This window comes from Anomaloglossus baeobatrachus, chromosome 10 (genome assembly GCF_048569485.1).
Source record: "Anomaloglossus baeobatrachus isolate aAnoBae1 chromosome 10, aAnoBae1.hap1, whole genome shotgun sequence".
Lineage (NCBI taxonomy): Eukaryota > Metazoa > Chordata > Amphibia > Anura > Aromobatidae > Anomaloglossus > Anomaloglossus baeobatrachus.
Window position 1 is genome coordinate 143523272 of NC_134362.1, and position 26015 is coordinate 143549286.

At 48.6% G+C, this 26015-nt stretch overlaps 1 protein-coding gene across 1 annotated transcript in view; it reads right to left on the reverse strand.

Moving 5' to 3' along the window:
- Positions 1–1834: 1834 nt before the first annotated feature.
- Positions 1835–26015, reverse strand: part of LOC142255215 (C-signal-like) — a 101664-nt gene continuing 77483 nt past the window's right edge. Inside the window, exons 5-6 of the mRNA XM_075326729.1 lie at positions 2264–2374; positions 1835–2034 (exon numbers count right to left, since the gene is read on the reverse strand). Of these exons, the coding sequence (XP_075182844.1) occupies positions 1921–2034; positions 2264–2374 (225 nt within the window). The 3' untranslated portion in view covers positions 1835–1920. The remainder of the gene's footprint in view (positions 2035–2263; positions 2375–26015) is intronic.

The following is a 26015-nucleotide window of genomic DNA, read 5'->3' on the forward strand; positions in this document are numbered from 1 at the left end:
TCATTAGCGATCTCGCTGTGTGTGACAATGAGCAGCGATCTGGCCCCTGCTGCGAGATCGCTGCTCGTTACACACAGCCCTGGTTCGTTTTCTTCAAAGGCGCTCTCCCGCTGTGACACACAGATCGCTGTGTGTGACAGCGAGAGAGCGACAAATGAAGCGAGCAGGGAGCAGGAGCCGGCGTCTGACAGCTGAGGTAAGCTTGTAACCAAGATAAACATCGGGTAACCAAGGTGGTTACCCGATATTTACCTTAGTTACCAGCCTCTGAAGCTCTCACGCTGCCTGTGCTGCCGGCTCCGGCTCTCTGCACATGTAGCTGCTGTACACATCGGGTTAATTAACCCGATGTGTACAGCAGCTAGGAGAGCAAGGAGCCAGCGCTCAGTGTGCGCGGCTCCCTGCACACACAGCTAAGCGGTGTGAGCTGGTAACTAATGTAAACATCGGGTAACCATACCCGATGTTTACCTTAGTTACCAGTCTCCGCAGCTTCCAGACGGCGGCTCCGTGCAAGCGCAGCGTCGCTTGCACGTCGCTGCTGGCTGGGGGCTGTTCACTGGTCGCTGGTGAGATCTGCCTGTTTGACAGCTCACCAGCGACCATGTAGCGATGCAGCAGCGATCCTGACCAGGTCAGATCGCTGGTCGGATCGCTGCTGCATCGCTAAGTGTGAAGGTACCCTTACTCCTTCTCGTAATCCCCCAAGAGTTTAGGTGGATCACAGGCTCCCTCCCCCAGACTTAGGGACAAAAGCCCGGCAGGGGGTGATTAACCTGCAAACAGGACAATCTACACACAAGGAATACACAGAATGGACAGAGCACCATGCCTAAAATACGAACCTGCACAAAATTATACATAACCCACAATATCACACTTTATAATAGTGAAATGTTAAAGGGAACATGTCACCAAGTTTTGTGACTATAAGCTGCGGCCACCAGCTCTTATATAGAGCATTCTAACATGTTGCATATACGAACCCAGGCCACTGTGTAGAATGTAAAAAACACTTTACAATACTCACCTAATGGGTGGGGCAATGCAGACTGGTGGGATGGGAGTCTCCTTTCTCCGGGTCTGGCGCCTCCTCTTTCGGCCATCTTTGGCTTCCTTCTTCTGAAGCCTGGGTGCATCACGCAATATACGTCATGTGCACACGCCGGTATTGAGGTCTTGCGCAGTATTGTAGTGCGCCTGCGCAGGACCTCAATGCTGTCCTGTGTGCATGACGTAGGACGCGTCATGCACACAGGCTGCAGAAGAAGGAGTACAAACATGGCTGAAAGAGGAGGCGCCGGTAATGGAAAACGGAGACACCCATCCCACCAGTTGCACTGCACCATCCTTAAGGTGAGTCCTTATTTATTCTCTTCCAAAGATGTGCAGCAGATCAGTAGATGTCTGGGTCCTAAGACCTTCATGGGTTGCATGAAAAAAAAAAAAAAAATGTTCTCAGCAGGCAGAAGTGCTTGACCGCTCAGAGCAATGATCGGGCTCAATGGAAAGTCTTTGAGCATTATTTGACTCCATGGACACGCTCACCACACTGTACATGTGTTATGTGTGCCTCATGTAGGAGCTCCACACTTCTGCCCGCTGTGCAATGCACTTCACAGTAATTTCTTCAGCGATCGGTGGGGATTAGTAAGGAGCCAAAATAAATTTCACAACAGGTTCCATTATACCGATCATGCTTGACACTAGAAGAATCCCAAAAAGTACAGCTTCGCTTTTATTCATGGGTCCAGTACCAGGCAATGCCGATAGACAAGTGTGGGGCACCTCACCATGCTAAGGCGCTAAATAAATACAGTATATGGGTAAAATGTGTAATAAAAGCTTTTTTATTTTTTGCTGAATTGTACTGGATCAGCGTAAGTAAATGATCTTCTGCTACATCTTTTTTCTCAGGGTTCACCAAGGAATGCTTTTTCCTTCCCAATCCACAAAAGTGCCGCTCTTGTTTTCATGGAGGGTTTCGATAATCTTCATCATGCCGCCAACACTGTCTTCTTTTGTTAGTGGGGCCTAAAAAGAAGACACAAAAATACTTGTAGAAGGTAGGTAGAAGAAAATCTCCATGTTGTTGGCCATTTTTTTAATTTGATCACGTCTGAGGCTGAATGGAGTCACATTAGAAGAGGTTTCTGTGGAGGAAACGTCTGCCCACCTTTTCCCCTGCAAAATGGACTGAAATAAAGTCCACTATCTGAAAATGGACTATAGATTTTTAGAAATAAGAGAACAAAAGTCTTACCTGATCGCCTCCCATGTCTGTTTTAACCCAGCCAGGATGAATAGCTATGGTTATGATGCCATCGTGCCTGTATTCCTCTGCTTGGCATCTAGACAACATGTTAAGTGCCACCTGCAAAACACATTATAACCACGTGTCATCACATCATTTACAGATATCAATGACAATCTTCTGCAGAACTAAAAATGAGTGTAACTTGAACAAAGGACCAGCACTCCAAATCTTCTGGAATTTATGAGAGTTTATTCCATATGAGCTTACAGGCGTTTTTATGCTTGTATACTTATATGTATTAAATTCTCATAGATTCCAGAAGATTTGGAGTGCCGGTCCTTTGTTTAAGTTATATTGGGAATGCCTTCCTTGGACACGTGCACCTTGGATTGTGTGCCGCCTGGTACACTTGTTTCTGTAAAAATGAGTGTAATATTTGGTTATGATCCATTATCTCAATACCAAAGGGAAGCTTAAAACTCTGGGGACCAGAGCGACTGCTATACCAGGAACTAACGCTTATCCATTGGTCCATCTCACAGTATGTAACAACAGTGCACTGTCTCAGCTCTATAAACACATTGAACGGCTCCTGGGACACCTCGTAAAAATGGCCATACCACTAGTTCCATGACCTAATCAATGTAACGCCGAGCTGTGGGTACACTGTGAAGGTCCAGGCTATGAATCAATTGTCCATATAATAGGATCATCTGTGTTTGTATGATTGTTGCTCAGATGCTGATGTGCATACTAGGATGTGCCTTTGGAATTTGTTAGAGAAACAAATTATGGTAGGCTGAACAATGCAAGTATTCGGTAGCTGGTTCAAACTGGTATTAGAAAGCCAGTAGCAGGCTGATGACATACTACATAAACCTTGTCGTTTATCTCTAACCAATCAAGGACAATGTTGAATTGCATAACTGTTGATTGTTTTACAATGTACGGCTTAGAAGAGTATTGAGCTTTTCCCGGATAGAGACACGTCTCTGTGTGGTCATTTTTCCTCATACATACATCTGCGCAGATCGATTTGAAATCCATCTCTGTGACCCTGAGAGACCCCATATGTGGTTTCCCCAAAATTCCCAACCTTGATAGCTGGCGCCCTCAACGTGGACCTAAACGGCATCGCTGATATCTGGACACACCGATATCCTGGACGTCACGGACTGCGACCCCCCCTCCGTTCCAACTAAGGCCCGATCAACCTCGACTCCGGTAAGTGTTACATACTGTGTATTCACTACCGATGCGGTTGTTCTTGGAGAGGAGAGGGCGACAGGCTGTGTGTCCTTATTGGTGTTAAAGGTACCTGATTGTGACTCAGAGGTGGTGCCCGCTGGGGCCCAGTAGCAAGATCCCAACCCTGAGGTGTGGATCGGTAGTGTCACACAGGATCCAGAGGACGGATGTTAGGGTTGGGGAGAAGGTGGAGGCCGAATATAGCTATTTAGACTGACCCGGTCTGTAATTGAAGTACTGTAGGGGAAGCTCTGCTACACTGGTAAATAGGTGCTCAGAGGTAAAAAGCAGACAATTATAGAGGACAACCTCGGCACTCTAAACCTCCCCAATTGAGTCAGAAAGTCACAATGAATAGTTATGCAAAATCACTCTTTATTAGTCCGTTTTTTTGAAAAAACATTGCATATATGTTTTTTGTTCAAAACAAGTTAGACGTTTCGGCCTGAGCTTTCGTCAGACTGGACTTATCTGAATACAATAGAAAAATAACAATAATCAATATCACACAAGAGTGAGAGGACAATAGTATAATAATAAACAATGTAGTAATACAATCAGGACGCAACAATGGCACAAAAATGTAACATATAATGCTGATGCCATAATACAGGATAAGGTAATTACAGTAGTATCATGTATTAGGGGTCAGAGCGAGTCAGTAAACTCTGGTGCAAGAAGAATGACATCCATATAGAATCATGTGCCAAGGTGAAATACTACAATATACACGGCAGAGCTGTTGGGTGGACCGACCATAGAAGAAAAGCAAAGAAAGAGAAAAGAGGAGAAGGAGTAGAGCAAGATAAGAATAGTGGTGGGGGGGAAGAAAGGAGGGGGGGGGGGAAGAAAAAAGATGAAAAAGGAGCAGCGGCTATGGATAATAGGCAGGTGGTATATATAACTCACCAAAACACATATAATTGTGGTAAGTACGTCAATCAAGAGAGCCGGATATTGCAAAGGGGTTTAAACTGTTGTGTGTATCACTATGAAAAGAAACATAATTACCTTATCCTGTATTATGGCATCAGCATTTTATGTTACATTTTTGTGCCATTGTTGCATCCTGATTGTATTACTACATTGTTTATTATTATACTATTGTCCTCTCACTCTTGTGTGATATTGATTGTTATTTTTCTATTGTATTCAGATAAGTCCAGTCTGACGAAGGCTCAGGCCGAAATGTCTAACTTGTTTTGGACAAAAAACATATCTGCAATGTTTTTTCAAAAAAACGGACTAATAAAGAGTGATTTTGCATAACTATCCATTGTGACTTTCTGACTCAATTGGGGAGGTTTAGAGTGCCGAGGTTGTCCTCTATAATGGTCTGTAATTGAAGATGCGGGGGGGATACCCGTGACCGAAGATAGGGATTAGGACATTAAAGTGGTACAGCTGACCAAGTCCGGAGTGCGGGACATTCTTGCATGTGCATATACATTTTTTTTGTACGTCCTCCTCCTTTCATGGGATACATACCCGTGATCGGAGATAGGGATTAGGACAATAAATTGGTGCAGCTGATCAAGTTCGGAGGGCGGGACATTCCTGTTGGTAATTTACTGCATTTTTGTATGGACATTCTTATAGGGATCTTACAGCATTTTTGTATGTCCTCCTCCTCTCACGGGACACCCTTGTTTCTATAGTAGCTGAGGGAGCAACTAGTATAGGGTGGAGCGTTGGGTGCCGACCGGACTGTAGCGCACACCATATAGTCATAAATTAGTGTAATCCGATCATCACCAAGATAGCAATGATGTTCAGATAGGGAAGAAAGAAAGTTGAGAAACCTAAGGATTCACATAATGTGTTGGAATTAGTGACAGAAAGAGAGGGGAAGAAAGCTGTGCATAATGCCCCGGAGATTTTCAAAGTGTTAGGATTACCGAAAGGAGGTCGGCTACAGCCGTCTCAGTACGCAGCAGCACTGAAAGCAAAAAAAGACAAGTTGAAAGACAGAAGATCGTTGGATGATGCGGAGTTGTTTGGCAAAGTAGCGCAGACATTGCTATCCGAAGGATACGTGGAGTTAGAGGATGAAGACTTGGAGGGAGATGTTGTGTTTTACTATAGGTTACCCAAGTCTGAGGACAGAGCTGAGGGTCCTCCGCAGGTTGTTTCATTGCTACCCCACAACCTGATCCCCATTCTATTCCCCCTGTCCCGGAGGTGCTCATGGATGTTGCTATCCCACCCATTGGCTAAGATCCTCTAGATCCTTCAGTACCGCTAACACCGCCCCCCCATCCCTGTCCCGATCTTAGCAGCCCCGACCCCACAGCTGGTAGAACCACTCCCCATTACCCGCACATTAACCCCGCCCACTCCGGCTCCATCTTCTATCTATCCCCAATTGGTCCCAACTGAGCAGCTACCCCCATATGACCTAGCAAGTTGGATCTGTTACCGGTGTGGTTATCAAAACCCGGACTGCAGAGATGTTTGTCATAACTGCAGTTCACCGCCCAGATCCGAGCCTCAGCCATAAATCCGCCCCTATTTTCCCTGTGCTGAACACAGACGGAGGTTACTATGTATCTCCCATACAACAGAGAACAGTTGAGGTTGTTCAGGAGCTGCCGCCCCCACCTCTGCCCATGGCCCCTCCTGTACCTGTAATGCCGTCCCTCTCCCCACCAGCCATTCTGACACCACGCACCCCAACTCTGGCTCCTGTCAATCCCCCACCCCCGGACCCCCCTGCTTCTTCCAGGGCATATAGTGAGCCCTACTCCGAGCGCTCCCGGACCCGTCCACAGGTTTTCAGTTCACGATCTGCCCAGATACTCACTACACCCTTGGGGGGCTCAGGTTTTGTTCAGGATAAACACGGGAGATTTGTTGATGCAGGAGACAGGGGTGTATGTTAACCCGGCTAATTCAAACCTACATTATGCTGGGGGACTGGCCCGGCAAATGGTGTTACAAGGTTGAAGGAGTGAGAAACAGGGGGCAGCTGCCCGCAGCCAGTTATGGGAGTGACAGTGTGTGATCATTGTAACAGAGAAAAGCTGGAGCAGAGACAGGCATCACTGCCCTCACATCCGGAAAGGTGGGGGCTAGGCGGCACATGAGGAGTTGCAGAGAAAAAAAACTGAGTGTTGAATGTACATGTAATTATGCTAGGTTTCCGATCTTAAAAGCACTTATTGATAATTAGGAGATTTTTGGGATTGGGATTCCTTTAGCCTGGTGACAATAGAGTCTACAAGTACAAAATTTGTTACTTTGAATCACTGAAATGTGGAGCTCTTGTTCATGATGCTATATAGGAAGCATGCATAAATATAGGCGTTTAAAGAATAGTAGCTGATAGCAAAGCGCATAAATGCATAACAATGTAGACATTCCCAGCATGCATAAACGTCTAAAACATCTGAATAAGTAAAAAATAGTATATTTGCTTACTCAGCTATCCAATAAATGCAAGTCAGAGATAAATAAGTGAAAATTTTTGAACAATTGGTGTATAAATAGTCCAGCAGCATTATATCTTGGGAAGAAAAAAAAAAAGAATAGAGGCAGGTAAATACATACTTTTGTGCCGTGTTAGCTAATCTAAAAAATCTTAAAAGATTTACTCCAATGATGTTAGAAGGTATTATATCTATTTGTGAGAGAATTAAAAAAATAGATCCAATAGAGATGTGAATTATAGAGAGTAAAATTTACGAAGCTGCTTGTGTCTTACTCTGTACTGATGAGTGGAATGTGGCTCCTCCCAACTGGTGAAGCAAGTCTTGTTTAACCCTTAGGCCTTGTGCGCACTAGGTGTTTTTGCCGTGTTTTTAGCGGCGTTTTTTACTGCGTTTTTGTGCTGAAAACGCAGTGACATTGCTTCCCCAGCAATGTCAATGGGTTTTCATAAGTGCTGTCCGCACACAGCATTTTTTTTTAGCTGCGTTTTTGTGGTGACCACAAAAACGCAGCATGTCAATTATTTCTGCGTTTTCCACTGCGTTTTTCACTCATTGAATTCAATGAGATGTTAAAAACGCAATGAAAAACGCATATAGCCGCGTTTCTATGACTAAAAACGCAGCTATAAACGCAAGGGGTGGGTACTACAGTGACGTGTACAGGAAGAGGATTCCATCTGTTGGTAAACACAGAAGCATGAATCCTCCCGGTACCGTCACCGCTGCGTCCACCTCCCGTCCTGTGCATGTATGCTGCCGTGCGGCGCCATGTCTGGGCGGGAGGTGGAGGCAGCGGCGAAAACCAAAGTGAACAGTAGAAAAAAAAAAAAGTCATATATACTCACCTGTCTGCAGGGTCCCGGTGCCATGCCCGCTCCCATCTCCTCCCGGTACCGCCGCTCTGGCTGTGTGCAGTCTCCCCGGGGCAGGACCTTGCTTGCAGGACCTGGCGGTGGATCACCTGATGCAGTCACCTGACGCATCAGCTGATCGTAGTCTCGCCGGCTTTTTTGCGCCCGGCCAGCTATCAGCTGATCCTGCCGTCAGGGGACTTCATCAGCTGATTACCGGCAGCTGCTGCAGCGATGGGACGGGATCAGACTCCTGTCCAATCGATCGCTGCAGGAGCTGCCGGTAATCAGCACAGCACATAAGTGAGTATTATTTTTTTTTTCTACTGATGCATCAGCTGATTGTATAAAAGCCGGTTATACAATCAGCTGATGTGTGATGGGATTCAGGCACTTGATCCTGACACATCATCTGATCGCTTTGCCTTCCAGCAAACCGATCAGATGATATTGGATCCTGATTGGACGGCGCGGGACCCTTGACCCAGGATTACTGCGGAGGGGGGTTCTTTATTTCAATAAAGATGGAGTCACTAATTGTGTTGTGTTTTATTTCTAATAAAAATATTTTTCTGTGTGTTGTTGTTTTTTTTTTTTTATCATTACTAGAAATTCATGGTGGCCATGTCTAATATTGGCGTGACACCATGAATTTCGGGCTTAGGGCCAGCTGATAATATACAGCTAGCCCTAACTCCATTATTACCTAGCTAGCCACCCAGCTTCAGGGCAGCTGGAAGAGTTGGATACAGCGCCAGAAGATGGCGCTTCTATGAAAGCGCCATTTTCTGGGGTGGCTGCGGACTGCAATTCGCAGTGGGGGTGCCCAGAAATCTTGGGCACCCTGCACTGTGGATTCCAAGCCCCAGCTGCCTAGTTGTACCCGGCTGGACTCAAAAATTAGGCGAAGCCCACGTCATTTTTTTTTTTTTTAATTATTTCATGAAATTCATGAAATAATTAAAAAAAAAAGGGCTTCTCTATATTTTTGGTTCCCAGCCGGGTACAAATAGGCAGCTGGGGGTTGGGGGCAGCCCGTACCTGCCTGCTGTACCCGGCTAGCATACAAAAATATGGCGAAGCCCATGTCATTTTTTTTTTCTTTTTGGGCAAAAAACTGCATACAGTCCTGGATGGAGGATGCTGAGCCTTCTAGTTCTGCAGCTGCTGTCTGCTCTCCTGCATACACTAGTGAATGGAGGATGCTGAGCCTTGTAGTTCGGCAGCTGCTGTCTGCTCTCCTGCATACACTAGTGAATGGAGGATGCTGAGCCTTGTAGTTCTGCAGCTGCTGTCTGCTCTCCTGCATACAATGAACATTTTGAAGAAGGAAATGACATCAGACCTTTTTTTTTTTTTTTTCATCAACAATCTTTAATGGCATTGTGCACTGATTAAAAACGCAGTGAGCAAAAACGCATCAAAAAACGCACCAAATCGCGGCAAAAACGCATGCGTTTTTGCCGCGTTTTTTAGCCGCGGGTGCGTTTTTTGAGACAAAAACGCACATAAAAACGCAGCGTGAAAAAAACGCCTAGTGCGCACATACCCTTAGAGTTCAGGATTACACAAATGAAATTAATAGTTTCTTTTTAATTTTCTGCTAATACCTGAATAATTAGATTAACTTTGCAGGGAAAATTAGATTTCTTGAGATATGCAAATTAGTTTCTCTAGCAGTAGAGGGCGCAACAGACATATTATACAAACTCTGAAGCTTGCCCTTCCCCCGCAACAGTCATATTTACTGGACTACTATGAAACATGTCTGTAATAAGAATGATCTAATGCAGGGGTGGGTAACCTCCGGCCCGTGGGCCGTATACGGCCCGGCATGCCCTTTTATGCAGCCCCTGGGCAGATTCCCGGGGGCGGCAATGCTCGAGCCGCCACCGCCATCTTGTGGGCCGCCGGCCCTTTAAATCCGCACATGTGCTGCTGTGCTTATCAATGCATTCTCCCGCTGGCCAGTGCCAGCAAGAGAGGACTTACTTTGTGGGTGGGTTTAGTGCTCTGCGTTGCCCGCCCTCTTAGCTGTGTTCCCGCCCCCCCGGGTCTCGGAGCTGCACGCCGCCCTCTGAGCTACGTTCCCGCCCCCCGGCCATCTGAGCTGCGTTCCCGCCCCCTGACCCTCTGAACTGCATTCCTGCCCCCCGGCTCTTCGAGCTGAGTTCCCGCACCCCGGCCCTCCGAGCTGCATTCCCGCCCCCCGGCTCTTGGAGCTGCGTTCCCGCCTCCTGGCCCTCTGAGCTGCGTTTCCGCCCCCCCGGCCCTCTGAGCTGTGTGCCGCCCCCCGGCCCTCTGAGCTGCGTTCCCGCCCCCCGGCCCTCGGAGCTGCGTACCCGCCCCCGACCCTTGGAGCTGCGTGCCCGCCCCCCGGCATCGGAGCTGCGTGTCCGGTGCCTGCTCTCCGGTGCCTGCTCTCCGGTGCTGTGAGTCCGGCGCTGCTGGGTGTCCAGTGCCAGCCCTCTGCTACTGTGTGCCCTGTCAAGTGCTTTGTGGCCCCCTCCCCTCAGTGCTGTGTGTGCCCCAATGCTGTGTATCACCCCAGGTTTGTGTGTCCCTCTTCCCCCCCCACTGATGTCAGGGCTCTGCAAGTGATATTTGTGCCCCCCCAGTGGTGCCTGAGACCCAGCCCCTCTTGTGTGGTGCCTGCGACCCAGCCCCTCTTGTGTAGTGCCTGCGCCCCAGCCCCTCTTGTGTGACGCCTGCGCCCCAGCCCCTCTTGTGTGGCGCCTGCGCCCCAGCCCCTCTTGTGTGGCCTCAGGAGGAGCGGGGGGCACATGCATCACAGGAGGGGCTGGGCGCACATACATCACAGGAGGGGCTGGGGGCATATACATCACAGAAGAGGCTGGGGACATATACATCACAAGAGGGGCTGGGGGCATATACATCACAAGAGGGGCTGGGGGGCACATACATCACAAGAGGGGCTGGGGGGCACATACATCACAAAAGGGGCTGGGGGGCACATACATCCAAGAGGGGCTGGGGGCACATACATCACAAGAGGAGCTGGGGGCACATACATCACAGGAAGGCTGGAGGCACATACATCACAGGAGGGACTGGGGGCATATACATCACAGAAGTGGCTGGGGGCATATACATCACAAGAGGGGCTGGGGGGCACATACATCACAAGAGGGGCTGGGGGGCACATACATCACAGGAGGGGCTGGGGGCACATACATCACAAGAGGGGCTGGGGGCACATACATCACAAGAGGAGCTGGGGGCACATACATCACAGGAAGGCTGGAGGCAAATACCTCACAGGAGGGACTGGGGGCATATACATCACAGAAGGGGCTGGGGGCATATACATGTCCCCAGCCCCTTGTGTGATGTATGTCCCCCAGTGTCTCCTGTGATGTATATACAGCGTCTTTTATGTGATGTATATGATTTACCAATCTTATCACAAAAAATTGACTGCACTCCAGACCCAGACAAAAATGAAAAAGCAGCTGTGAGAAGCAACATGATTAGTATCACCAAATATCACAGCCGCACCAAAGAGAAGCCGCTCCGGCCGCCACAGTAGGGGTAAGTTAAATAATTGTTTGACCAAATATAGCAGGGTCATTTTCACATTGATAATTTTGTGCGGCCCCCGAAGGTTGGTAGAAATTTCCAAATGGCCCCCGGCTGAAAAAAAATTCCCCACCCCTGATCTAATGCATATTTTTAGTTTTCATAGATGGAACAAGATGTTGGTTGATTCTACACTGGATATGCTACGGTTTACACAGCATGAGGTAATCAAAATTTGAACCACTACCTCCCCTCCTATCGGTACAGGAGGCAGTGATGTATTGATGCCCTCTCTGGATGGGTAGAACACAAGTGGGTAAGATGGTCAAATGTGTATGTAGGTTGTAGATCTTTTCTGTTGCCAAATGAGCTAGCTATACTGAAGATAAAGTCTAGACCTGAGTGACGGTGATGGAACCGGAGGAGATCACCGCACAGGTGCAGCTGACGAAGAAGCAGTGAACAGGCCTATAGTTGAGGAGTCCTTTACCAATGCAGATGGACCATACCTCGGTGGCATCTGTCACGTCTGTGACATTTGTCACTCCTTGTGTTCTTAAATCCCTACAGGAACAAGCGATTCAACAAGGAATGGACTGTGAGACAGAGGGAGCCAGCTGACTGAGGAAGGTCTGTGGATAAAGGGCGGTAAGCTTTCTCTCCCATGAGCTCTCTTCTCATTAATGGCCCAGGTAACCTATGGACTAACATCTGTGAAAGACAGTTATCAGTGTGTACTTTAGTGACACCAGGGTTCAATACCCAGGTGGGCAGACTTACCCAGTCTTGTAAAACATGACCTTAAAACAATGGGAAAAACTGTAAAGAGTCTGCAGAAACACACCCTGCACCTGCTCTACCTATTGCAGAGACTGCAGACTGATTATAGATGTATATCATGAGCAAGTTTGTGGGTGTAGTGTAAATTTCTTTCCAGGTTTGGTCAGAGGCATTCCAGTGCCGAAAACAACGTTATTGCTGGAGACCACATGATGAAGGTGGTATGTGGAAAATGGGTTTACAGAGGTAAAAAAGTGTATATTTTATGGAAAGGTGGAGACTGGCAGGTCGTGAACCAAATGCGTGTTTTGTTTCCTTTTAGTAATGAACAGGTCTATTTGTGGGATGTTTTTTGGTTTAGCACAGGCATGTACAATTTTTATATGATTGATTAAATAGTGTAATAAACAGGTGTATTCTCCAATTCCAGATCTTAAATTAGAGCTAGTAGCATATGGTCTTCAGTCAGGGGAGTGACTGATCCTAAAAGGACAAGCGAGAAAGACCCATGAGTCAAGACTAGATGAGTTGATCCAGCTTCTCTCAACCACAGAAGTTTCGATGAAGCTCAACGGCAGGACATCATGGATTCATGCCTCGCATTGCAGAAGGGTCGACCCACCGGAGCTGCACTGAGCATCTTGCTTGTATTTATCCTTTTCAAAAGACCTGTACAGTCTCAGACCATCATTGCCAAAACAGGTAGAAGAGAGGACTTAGAGAGCCTTGAGACATGGGAAAGTCCAACTACAAAGGGTGAGGACTCGCCTAGGAGTCCTTGGTCTCAAACCGGTGAAGAAAACCATTTCCTCTCTCTGCCCATGCCTCAACATTCAGTCAGGCAGGTTTTCCCAACAGATCTTTCTTCCTCTCTTCCTAACGGAACACAGTACCCTTAGTATTCAGAAATGGCAGAAGTGAGTCTTTAGGGGGGGACTGTTGAGGGTACGAATTGAGTAACCTGAAATACTTAATTCAGCCATTTCACAGACCCACATATGTGGTTTTGTTGATGTAGCCTAACATATTTATGAATGCTTTTGTTTCCTACTAACTCATATATGAATATATTCAGTGATTTTCCTTAATACAAAATGCCAGCTGTGAACCCTCTAATCCCGGGAAAAGATTTGGAAGAACCCATCCCACCATGCTGATGTCTACCCGGCCTAGTCTGGTGGGCCCTGACAGTGACACGCGAGTTAACGTCTTGCCTCAGAAACCAATGGACCGGAAACAACTGAAGCAGAGAGTGGCTGCCATTCCACCCATTATCTCAGAAGGCATCACTGAGTCAGCACCTCAAACTATTCACATGAAGCCTCATCACGTTTTGGCTCTTTATCAAGAGCAGATCACCAAGGTTCACGAGTCGGCCCTAGATGGACTAGCACCGACCAAGTATCCTCCTTCTCATTTAACATCCAAAAAAAGAACCACAGACAATCTGTAGCACATGTTTTTTGGTTATGTGCTAACCTCAAGATAAGATCTAGACTCAACCTTCCTTGGTCAGGACAATGTGCCCTAATGAAAGTAATAATACCAATTCTAATAGCCCCTGTAAATCATGGAGTTGCCCTCGAACAGATAAAATAGGTATCCAAGGGTGGAGCCAGAGCCTGTAGAGCTGTGTCAAATAATGACCTATTGGAAAACCCCCCCATGTATATATAGATGTAATTGGAGTCCCAAGGGGAGGTCCCAGACGAGTCTAGGGTCCGCGAATGGGACTTGCACATATCTATATACTATAGCATGGGACTTAAAATTCCCTGGGAAACCCCTAGATTTAAGATGAAGGTAGACAGATAATCTTATTAAGGAGGGACTGTGAAGGTCCAGGCTATGAATCAATTGTCCATATAATAAGATCATCTGTGTTTGTATGATTATTGCTCAGATGCTGATGTGCATACTAGGATGCGCCTTTGGAATGTGTTATTGAAACAAATTATGCTAGGCTGAACAATGCAAGTATTCAGTAGCTTGTTCAAACTGGTATTAGAAAGCCAGTAGCAGGCTGATGATGTACTACATAAGCCTTTTCGTTTATCTCTAACCAATCAAGGACAATGTTGAATTGGATAACTGTGATTGTTTTACAATATACGGGTTAGAAGACCATTGATCTCCTCCCGGATAGAGACACGTCTCTGTGTGGTCATTTTTCCTCATACATACATCTGCACAGATCGATTTGAAATCCGTCTTAGTGACCCTGAGAGACCCCATTTGTGGTTTTCCCAAAATATCCAACCTTGACAATACCAGGACTGAAGATTAGAGGGGTGCATCTACCTTACTCTATGAAAACACATACCTAAATCCTGGAAGTAAGACAAGTGTGGCATTCCATCACAAAGACCTCTTCATGGTGTTGTCCACTTGGTTTCCAGACCAATCTCTAGCCATTGCCAAAGAGAACAGACCTCCATTCCAGCTCCTGTTGCCGTCTACCTCTACACTATGATAGCCTCTTAGAGCGGTGGCAGGAGATCCATAAAACACCTGTGCTGAACCTCTGACTTGTAGTCCAGAGTCATGCCAAAACTTTCTGATGGTTTGTGTAGACAATGCATGACTTCTTGGCTTAGTAACAAAAAGGAGACAGATGTACTCTGTAGTTTTAAGATATGAGTAACAATGTATATGGGAACATAGACATGCATTACTGCTATGAAAAACATTCTAATATTGAGATACTTAGTACACAACAATGGCTAGTTTCATGTGAGCCCAACAGCCAATGGCAAGGTGATAAGCAGAACCGGACTGTAAAAGTCCGGATCTGCAGGGTTTCAAAGTTGCCTGGGGGCCGGGATTGGGCCTGGGATTCCAGGGGTTTGATCCGGATCCGGCTCTCAAGAAATTACAACTGCAGAGGTGTTTAAGGGGTTAATAAAGTGGTGAAAGAGGTTGTGTTTTGTATTGAATTCCAAATAAACGATTTTTTCGGTCTTTGTGTTTATTTACTTTCAGTTACAGATTAGTGATGCGGGTGTCTCATAGATGCCTGTGCCATCACTATTATAGGGTTTGGTAGCAGCTGTGGGCTGTTATTAACCCCTTATTACCCTGAATGCCACTGCACCAGGGCAACGGGAAGAGTGGGGTAAAGCGCCAGGCTTGTCCCATCTAATGGATGAGACAATCCTGGGCTGCTGCAGGCTGCTATTTTTAGGCTTGGGGGCGGCCAATAACCATGGCCCTCCCCATCCTGAGAATACCAGCCCCCAGTTTTATCTTGGCTGGGTATCACAATTGATGGGACCGCATGCTGTTTTTTAAAATTATTTAATTGTTTTTTTTTTTAAATAAAAAAAAGCAAAAGCTGCATGCAGTCCTTCTTATTTTAATACACAGCCAAGACAAGCGCAGGGCTGGGGCTGCAGCCTGTGGCCATGGACTTTATCTGTGCTAGTATCATAATATGGGAGGGACCCTATGCCAATTTTTATATATATTTACTTTTACAGTACGGGTAGAACTAATGTATGACTCACATGAGTGCAGTGAGAAAATCTCGCATTGCCCTTAGCACCATGTAAGACAATGCTGCAGCTCACATCTGTGAGTTTTTCCTCAGCCCTAATTAGACTGAGGAAAAAAAAAATCGCAGCATGCTGAGATTGTGGCCGGAGTCACACTTGTGAGAGACTCGCACAAGTTTCACATCGCATCACTCAGCACGGCCGCACGCTCTGATGATGGGAGCAGGTCAGTTGCATAGAAATACATGCAGCTTACCCGCTCCTGTCAGCAGAGCGTGTGCGGCCATGCTGGGTGATGCGATGCGAGACTTGTGCGAGTCTCTCACAAGTGTGACTCCGGCATGTCTGCTAGTTTCCTATCACTCGCACCCATACAAGTCTATGGCTGTGAGAGAAACATCGGACTGCACTCGGATGATATCCAAGAGCAGTGCGACATAGACACACAGGCTGACAATGGAGAAGACGGGGAGATTAATCCCTCCCTCTCCTATGCAGCTGTCATCCGATTGCAGGATCATATCACAGTCACATGACACTTGAACCATGCTCACAGCAGAGCCTGAGCCGAGGGTAATTAGCATATCGCATCCGATGCTTTCACATCGGATGCCATATGTCAGTGTGACCCCAGCCTATGATGTAGACGAGCATAGCATAACCTGTGACTGGAAGCAATCAGCTAACACACAGACACGCTGCCACTCAGTGTAGCGCGCGGCTGACAGCAACCAATCAGAGGCACCGATGGGTGGGGAAAGCAAAGCATATTCAATGAAGGTGCTCCGGAAGTGAATACGCAACCTGGAAGCAGCTTGCCACCATGACAGATCTTTGGTGAGTACACCGCGTGCACTCCTATCTCCTCATCTCTTCTATCAACATTATTAATCTCTGGTTTCTGATCGCCATAGACTTATATGGATACCAGATTCTGGACCGAAATCAGATTTAAAAAAAAGATAACAGGGGCCCACTGATCCTGGTTTTCTGTGAGTCCGCTCATCTCTAAAGGGAACCTCTTTTTTTTGGGTCTCTATCAAACTAATGCCTCTGTTTGGGTTAAAAAACCTATAATTTTTGGGCGGACAGGAAACTGCAAGTGGAGAGTTAAAATCAGCTAATGCTGGCACATGCTACCTTTCTAATCTGAACAGGTGCAAACTGAATATAAATATAGTAACAAAAAGGAGACAGTTGCACTGTAGTGCTAAGATATGTGGAACAATGTGATGTGCACCACCACATTATGGGTGTCAGGTCCGAGCATTCCTACATGAACAGTGTCCTGGAAAGTGGATTGGTCATCTTGGACCAGTTGAATGGTCACCAAGGTCTCCCGATCTGACCTCCTGAGACTGTTATCTTTGGGGTCATCTGAAGGCAACTGTCTATGCTGTGAAGATACAAGATGTGCAATATCTGAAACAACAGATACTGGAAGCCTGTGCTAGCATTTCTTCTGCAGTGTTGCTATCAGTGTGTCAAGAGTGGGAGAAGAGGGTTGCATTGACAATCCAACACAATGGACAGCACTTTGAACACATTTTATAAGTGGTTATAAAATTGTAAATAACTAATGAACGAATAAAGTTACGTTAAAACTAAGCACACCATTGTTTTTCTTGTGAAATTCTCAATACGTTTGATGTGTTACATGACCCTCTTCCCATTGGAAAAAATAAAGTTGGATCCAAAATGGTCAACTTCAAAATGGTCGCCATGATCATCATCCATCTTGAAAAGTTTCCCCCTCCCATATACTAATTAGTCACAAACAGGAAGTTGATATCATCAAACATTCTCATTTATTTAGGTGTATCTATATAAATGGCCCACCCTGTGGAATAGAGGCTTCTACTTGCTGTATATAGAATAGAAGCTGCAGGTTGTATGTAGAATACAGGCTGTGGGCTGTAGATAGTGTACAGTTAGGTCCAGAAATATTTGGACAGTGACACAATTTTCGCGAGTTGGGCTCTGCATGCCACCACATTGGATTTGAAATGAAACCTCTACAACAGAATTCAAGTGCAGATTGTAACGTTTAATTTGAAGGTTTGAACAAAAATATCTGATAGAAATTGTAGGAATTGTACACATTTCTTTACAAACACTCCACATTTTAGAAGGTCAAAAGTAATTGGACAAATAAACCAAACCCAAACAAAATATTTTTATTTTCAATATTTTGTTGCGAATCCTTTGGAGGCAATTACTGCCTTAAGTCTGGAACCCATGGACATCACCAAACGCTGGGTTTCCTCCTTCTTAATGCTTTGCCAGGCCTTTACAGCCGCAGCCTTCAGGTCTTGCTTGTTTGTGGGTCTTTCCATCTTAAGTCTGGATTTGAGCAAGTGAAATGCATGCTCAATTGGGTTAAGATCTGGTGATTGACTTGGCCATTGCAGAATGTTCCACTTTTTAGCACTCATGAACTCCTGGGTAGCTTTGGCTGTATGCTTGGGGTCATTGTCCATCTGTACTATGAAGCGCCGTCCGATCAACTTTGCGGCATTTGGCTGAACCTGGGCTGAAAGTATATCCCGGTACACTTCAGAATTCATCCGGCTACTCTTGTCTGCTGCTATGTCAACAATAAACACAAGTGACCCAGTGCCATTGAAAGCCATGCATGCCCATGCCATCACGTTGCCTCCACCATGTTTTACATAGGATGTGGTGTGTCTTGGATCATGTGCCGTTCCCTTTCTTCTCCAAACTTTTTTCTTCCCATCATTCTGGTACAGGTTGATCTTTGTCTCATCTGTCCATAGAATACTTTTCCAGAACTGAGCCGGCTTCATGAGGTGTTTTTCAGCAAATTTAACTCTGGCCTGTCTATTTTTGGAATTGATGAATGGTTTGCATCTAGATGTGAACCCTTTGTATTTACTTTCATGGAGTCTTCTCTTTACTGTTGACTTAGAGACAGATACACCTACTTCACTGAGAGTGTTCTGGACTTCAGTTGATGTTGTGAACGGGTTCTTCTTCACCAAAGAAAGTATGCGGCGATCATCCACCACTGTTGTCATCCGTGGACGCCCAGGCCTTTTTGAGTTCCCAAGCTCACCAGTCAATTCCTTTTTTCTCAGAATGTACCCGACTGTTGATTTTGCTACTCCAAGCATGTCTGCTATCTCTCTGATGGATTTTTTCTTTTTTTCATCCTCAGGATGTTCTGCTTCACCTCAATTGAGAGTTCCTTAGACCGCATGTTGTCTGGTCACAGCAACAGCTTCCAAATGCAAAACCACACATCTGTAATCAACCCCAGACCTTTTAACTACTTCATTGATTACAGGTTAACGAGGGAGACGCCTTCAGAGTTAATTGCAGCCCTTAGAGTCCCTTGTCCAATTACTTTTGGTCCCTTGAAAAAGACGAGGCTATGCATTATAGAGCTATGATTCCTAAACCCTTTCTCCGATTTGGATGTGAAAACGCTCATATTGCAGCTGGGAGTGTGCACTTTCAGCCCATATTATATATATAATTGTATTTCTGAACATGTTTTTGTAAACAGCTAAAATAACAAAACTTGTGTCACTGTCCAAATATTTCTGGCCCTGACTGTATACACAGCACTATACTGTACACACATCCACCACACTATATACATATAGTATATACAGGCAGGGCCGCCATCAGGACATTACTACTGGGACTCCTGTACTGGGCCCGGTGAGCAGCAGGCAGGAGGGGGGCCCGGCTGACAGCCCGGACCCCTCCCCTTTCATTTCTCTGCTCACCGGGCTCCATGGGCAGGGGGTGGGGACGTTGCACTGACAGCACCTGCAGTCGCACAGGGGCCCCAAGCGTGAGCGGGCCCCTAGAGCCTGAAAACGTGTTAACCCCTTAGCAACCTATGACGTACTGGGTACGTCATAGCTCCCTGGTACTTAAGGACCCATGACATACCCCGTACGTCATGGCGAAATCGCAGCCCCGGTGGCTGCGATCGCTGCAAATATCTTAGATTCGAGGAGGAGGGGACCTCTTGCCTGACCTCAGGAGGGGTGGTGTCTCCTCCCCAGACCTAAGGAGGCTGTGATTGGCTGATGAACGCCGCTCAGCAAATCAACCATTGAAAATGGCTGAAACATTGAAATCCAGACCTGATCAGTGCAGCTATAGCACCGATCATTGGCTGGAGCTGAGTGACCTCAGTTTCCTGCTGTAACCCCCCACCTGCTGTGACCCCCCCACCTGCTGTGACTCTCCCACCTGCTGTGATTCCCCCCCACCTGATGTGATTCCCCCCCACCTGATGTGATTCCGCCCCACCAGCTGTGATTCCCCCCACCTGCTGTGATTTCCCACCACCACCTGCTGTGATCCCCCCACCACCACCACCTGCTGTGATTCCCCCCACCACCCGCTGTGATCCCACCACCACCTGCTGTGACCCCCACCACCTGTTGTGATTCCCTCCACCACCTGCTGTGATTCCCCTCACCTCCTGCTGTGATTCCCCCCACCACCTGCTGTGATTCCCCCCACCACCTGCTGTGGTTGCCCCCACCACCTGCTGTGATCCCCCACTATCTTTCTATCCCTCTATCTAATCCTCCATCTATCTATCCCTCTACCTATCCCTCTATTTATCTATCTGTCCATGTGTCCCTCTGTCTCTCTGGCTGTCCGCCTCTCTGGCTGTCCGCCTCTCTGGCTGTCCGCCTCTCTGGCTGTCCGCCTCTCTGGCTGTCCGTCTCTCTGGCTGTCCGTCTCTCTGGCTGTCCGTCTCTCTGGCTGTCCGTCTCTCTGGCTGTCCGTCTCTCTGGCTGTCCGTCTCTCATCTATATGTAGCACCCATGGGGCAGGGGTTAAATGTTACTCATCGCCGGGCCGGTGATGTCGGGTCAGGGGGATGTCACAGGTGGCCCTGCCCGGCTTCGTGGCCTCAAGGTGTACAATAAAAAGGGATTTTGATGATGGTGGGGGAATGATGAGGATGATAGTCTTGTGACGCCACCTGTGGTACGTGGCCAGGGATTAGCCACCGCTGCTGTCGCTGTCCACCGGGGCGGATGGTGTTGCAGCAAGGATGGTTCTGCTTCCCACAGGTGGAGCGGGGCCCCGGGGAGGATGATGAGGAGAGTAGTGGCCGTTGGCGCCAAAGCGGAGGGTGACGACAATCAAAAGGCTGAATCAGCTGCTGTGGTTCCAGCCGTGAAGGGCCCGAGCCGATCTCAGATCCATTGGAGTTTAGAACCGGTACGGTGGTCGATGGTCTCTTCCTTCTTGCGCCTTTAAAGATGGATCCCCATGTCCTGATACTGCTTGGGGACCCCGGTTTGTGTAGTGTTAGCTCCTGTCCCGTGTGTAGGTGACGCGGGGGCGTTGTGGGGCTTTACTGTAATCACAACTCTGAACCCTATGTGGAACTGTGCTTCGGGATCTCGTGGTGGTCAGAGGGACATATGTACCACCCCGCGGCCTCGGCTGCGACCGCCGAGCCGCTCGGGTCCGTGCTCGTGTTCTATGGGTGGTGGCTTGAGCCTCTCACGAACCCGGGGTCACGTTGCTCTGCAAGGGGGGTTGGCGCTACGCGCAGGGGGGTGCGGGTATTTGGTTTTGGGATGGTAGTTCGTGACGCCACCCACGGGTTGTGGTGATTATGGACACCACCGCTGCGGTGAAGGTACTGGACTCCCGGGAGCGGTGTAGCGGCGCAGCTAGGTGTTGACCCCTCCGTGGGTAGGGGGATGTTGGTCCCGGGGCCCGGTTGGCGAGGACCGGGGTGCAGGGTGCAGTGTTGCAGTGCAGCACGGTGCGGTGCCTGAGGGCACTGGTGTACTCACTCCGATACAAGACACGGGAGTCGCTGGTAAACCAAACGGGGTGATGAACGGGGCCCGCAGCCGGCTGCAGCTTCTCCAGTCAGGTTGGCAATGTCCTCCTTTCTCCTGCACCTGTGTGTGTATTTGACTTCTGTGCCTGGGCACTGGTAGTCCGCTCCTTGGCGTATAAGTGTCATGGGAGCCCGTTTGCCCGCAGACGCTGGCCGTTTGGATCTCTGGCCTTTGGCGGTGGCACCTATCCGGACGGGTTGGGCTGTTGCCTTCAATCGGGACTTAGGTGGGAATGAACCCCTGAGGTCCAGACCGCAATCAATTGATTTGACTATGGTGGTGGCTTATAGCCTAGTCCGGGATCTGAGTACCCTGCCTGGTGCTCCGGTATCCAGTTGGCTCCCCGGTTCGGTTCCGGCGGGCCACTACCCTGTCCCGGTCCCTTACGGTTCCACCGGTCGTATTCCCGGGCTCCTGCAGGCGGCCACTACCGTCTGCCTGCCTGACTGATCGGGGGTCCTAGGCTCCAACCCAGGCCCCACGCAGAACTGTCCTCCTCTCTCTCCTCTCTCCAAACTTAATCTCCTTGTATCTCCTGCCTCAGGCCAGCAGACACCTCGGGGAAGCATGTCTATCCACCTGACTCCGCCCACCTGGTGTGCCTGTCTGACTCTGAGGGAGGCAATCAGGTCTTTGGTTGACTGATGGTACCTTACTGGGGTGGGGGTGGATGTGGTGTGTGTAGTGACCTGTGACCCCTGGGGATGTCCAGGGCGTCACACATACAATCCCCCTGTCCTGAAGATTCTGGTGATACAACGTGAAGTCTGTTCCACCCCAAGGCTCTGCACCCTGAACCTCACCGGTCCCACTCTTGTTCTCCCCTGCTGGAGAACACTCTAAAGGTGGCTTTACACGCTACGATATCGTTAATGTTTTATCGTCGGGGATAACATTGTTAGTGACGCACATCCGGCGTCATTAACGATATCGCAGCGTGTGACACTTACCAGCGACCTTAAGCGACCTCAAAAATGGTGAAAATCGTTCACCATGGAGAGGTCGTCCCAAACTCAAAAATTGGTAAGGGTTGTTTATCCATGTTGTTCATTGCTCATGCGGCAGCACACATTGCTATGTGTGACACCGCAGGAGCGAAGAATGTCTCCTTAGCTGCCACCGGCCGCAATGCGGAAGGAAGAAGGTGGGCGGGATGTTACGTCCCGCTCATCTCCGCCCCTCCGCTTTGATTGGCTGGCCGCTTAGTGACGTCGCGGTGACGTCATGGTGACGCCGAACGTCCCTCCCCCTTGAGGGAGGGATTGTTCGGCAGCCACAGCGACGCCGCCGACCAGGTAAGTGCGTGTGACGCTGCCGTAGCGATAATGTTCGCAGCGGCATCGATCACACGATATCACATGGGCGACGGGGGCGGGTACTTACATGCTCGATATCGCTAGAAATTGCTAGCAATATTGTAGCGTGTAAAGCCACCTTTACTGTTGTGTAAGCTCCTAACTTCCCCTGGTGGCTGCTCCACCCCGGTTCCCTGTCACTAGTAGGTGGCTGCCCCCCATGTTTGGTGACTACCTTAAAACCCGACCCTAGCCTGGTACCCAATCGGGAGGGCAACCTGGTTGTGTATATGAGTTTGTGTTGTGGAACTGGTACCGACCTCCTCTAGATCCAGGATGAGTACTGCACCTTAAGTGAGGTGCAGTACCCTGTGGTGACTGAAGCCTCAGGGGCGCCACATATCCATCTATCTATCTATGATTCTATCTATCTGCTGAAAGAGCCTTAAAGGGAATCTGTCAGCAGGTTTTTGCTCCCCATCTGAGAGCAGCATAAAGTAAAAACAGATACCCTGATTCCAGCGATGTGTCACTTATTGGGCTGTTTGCTTTCATTGTGATAAAATCAATGTTTTCTCTGCTGCAGATCTAGCAATTATACAGAGCTCATGAATATGCTGGACTACCTGTAGCATGACAAGTAGCCTTGTAATGATAATCTCCTGCTGATTAACCAGTGATGTTATCAAAACTACACTAAGCAGCCCAATAAGTGACAATCACTGGAATCAGGATCTCTTCCGCTATGTTATGCTGCACTCAGATTAGGTGTTAAAAATCTGGTGACAGATTCCCTTTGAAGGGGTTGTTAGGTCTACATCCACAAGTCAGCATTATCACAATTTGGTTTCAATTACTTTAAAAACTGTAAGTGACACATTCCCAAAATCTGATGGCTGCGTGTGTGATATGGTGTTCAATGTGAAGGGTTAATGTGTGATTGGTGAGGTTGTAGTGCAGAAGTGAAGTTTTTCCAAGAGTGGTGGTGGGACTGTGGAAGATTCGTGGGGTGGAGGCGGAGCTGGGGTGGAGCATGAAGGGGGCCCTGAACTTTTGCCAGTATGGGGCCCTGAAATTCCTAGTGGTAGTCCTGTATACAGGCGCACTGTTATACAGGATATAGGGTGGACCTTTATATACAATATGGTGCTGTCTATGAGCCAGGAACAGGAGTCAGAAAACAGACACACACAGAGTATACTTACCAGCTGCGGGCAGCTCCAACATTCAAATCCTGGCACTCTCTTCATTGACTTCCGGTTTGTACTTTGAATGGCAGCCTATTTAGCACATGCGCAGTACAAACCTCACGGGGAACAGAGGGCGAGCCTGCAGTGTCTGACATCATTGAAGATGGATAGTGACCTGGATAGTCACCTGTCCCCAGCCATGCAGTCCCCGACACTGATGTCCTCAGCGCCATGGCCCCGCTCGGCTCCACCCCCCCGCACTTCGCCCCCCGCACACATTACCCTGCTTCGCTCCGCCACCCCGACCTCCGCATGTATACACTGAACACACACACACCTGGATAGTCACCTGTCCCCAGCCATGCAGTTTCCGGCACTGACGTTCTCAGTGCCATGGCCCTGCTCGGCTCCACCCCACCGCACTCTTCCCCCCGCACACATTACCCCGCAGGATAGGGGCACATGTCAGGATGGTGGCTGCACCACGATGGGGGCACATACCAGCACTGGACCACATCACAGCATCAGCCCACATACCAGGATGGGGGTCATACAAGGATGAAGACTATACCAGGATGGGACACAGACCTGGATGCTGCATATAATTGCCTTATTCTGTCTGTCTCTGTCTTGCTCCAAAATTACGTCATTACAGTGACAACCGTCGCCATACCGCGCTAAAGAGTCTGCAACCAACGGCTCAGCTAACTGAATAGCCCGAACTACGGCGCAACAGGACAACGCCCGACACCTTTCCCCGCACCCACACGAAGCCCCGACTCCCAGGTGACTGCTGCACCTCCGGGAGCCCACATCGGGAACCCAGACGACTCTAGACTACCCGATACATTAGAATCAGGCCACCTTCTAGTATTTTATATATATATATATATATATATATATATATATATATATATATATATATATGTATGTGACGCCCTGGGCAAGCCAGGGGTCACAGGTCATCACACCACCACACCCTACACCCCAGTTAGGAACATTAAAGCTAACCCAAAAATCCTTGTTGCCTTCCTCCAGGAGCTGGTGTCCACACCAGGGGGTGGGCCAGGCGGTTGGCTCCGCCCACCGAGGAGTTCACAGCTCTGGAGGCGGGAAAACCAGGCAGATTAGTTTAGGAGGTGAAAGTGAAAGGAAGTGAAGTGAAGTGGTAGAGGAGCTTAGGAGTTAAGCTGAAGTAAAGTGAAAAGTGACAGTTTGTAAAGCCTGAAGTTGGTCCGGGTGTGTGCCCCGGGCTGAGAGACAGCAAGGTCAGCAGACGGCGGTGATTGTCCGCAGGGATGACTGCTCGGAGGTTGCTGGAAGGACCGCGGACGGGTGGTGACCCGGCGGTCTGGAGCAGTGTACAAGGAACAGTCAGCACCAGGGCAGGGACCTTTCGGATCCCGGCAAGGCTAGGAGTCGCCATAATTTGCCAAATCCGTCAGTGAAGGGGACGACTGTCTCCCAACAACCAAGTCCCGATTGAAGGCAACAGTCCAAACGTAACGGAGAGACACCGCCACCGCCAGAGCACCAGTCTCTCAGGGCCAGCGCCTGCGGGCAAAGTAGGGCTCCTCCGGCCCATATCCAAGCCGGGGAGCGGGTTACCGGTGGGAACCCATCGCAACCATAACCATCTTAGGTGCAGGACAAAGGGACCGTCACCGTCAACTACTGGGGAAAAGCAAGTGCAGCCGTCCGTGGGAACCGTCTTTCCAGCCGTGTGTTTTACCGAGAACTGTGTCATCGTCTCAGGCTGAGTGAGTACCACAGTGCCGCAAGGCACAGCGCTGCCCCCGCGTCCCTGCGCCCACCAAGCCCTGCATCTCCCACCTCATCACTGGGCCCCGGGATCACCAACCCCTACCCACGGAGGGGCAACCCAACAACTTGCTGCTCCACACCATCACTCCCGGGATCCCCATACAGAGCAGCGGTGGTGTCAACAAATCACCACAACCGTGGGTGGCGTCACGGACAATAAACTATATGCCAAAACCCAATCCCCTTTCACTCACGGGCGAGGAGCGCCGCTCGAGACCCCCGGGATCCGACCCACCGCTCGAGCCAC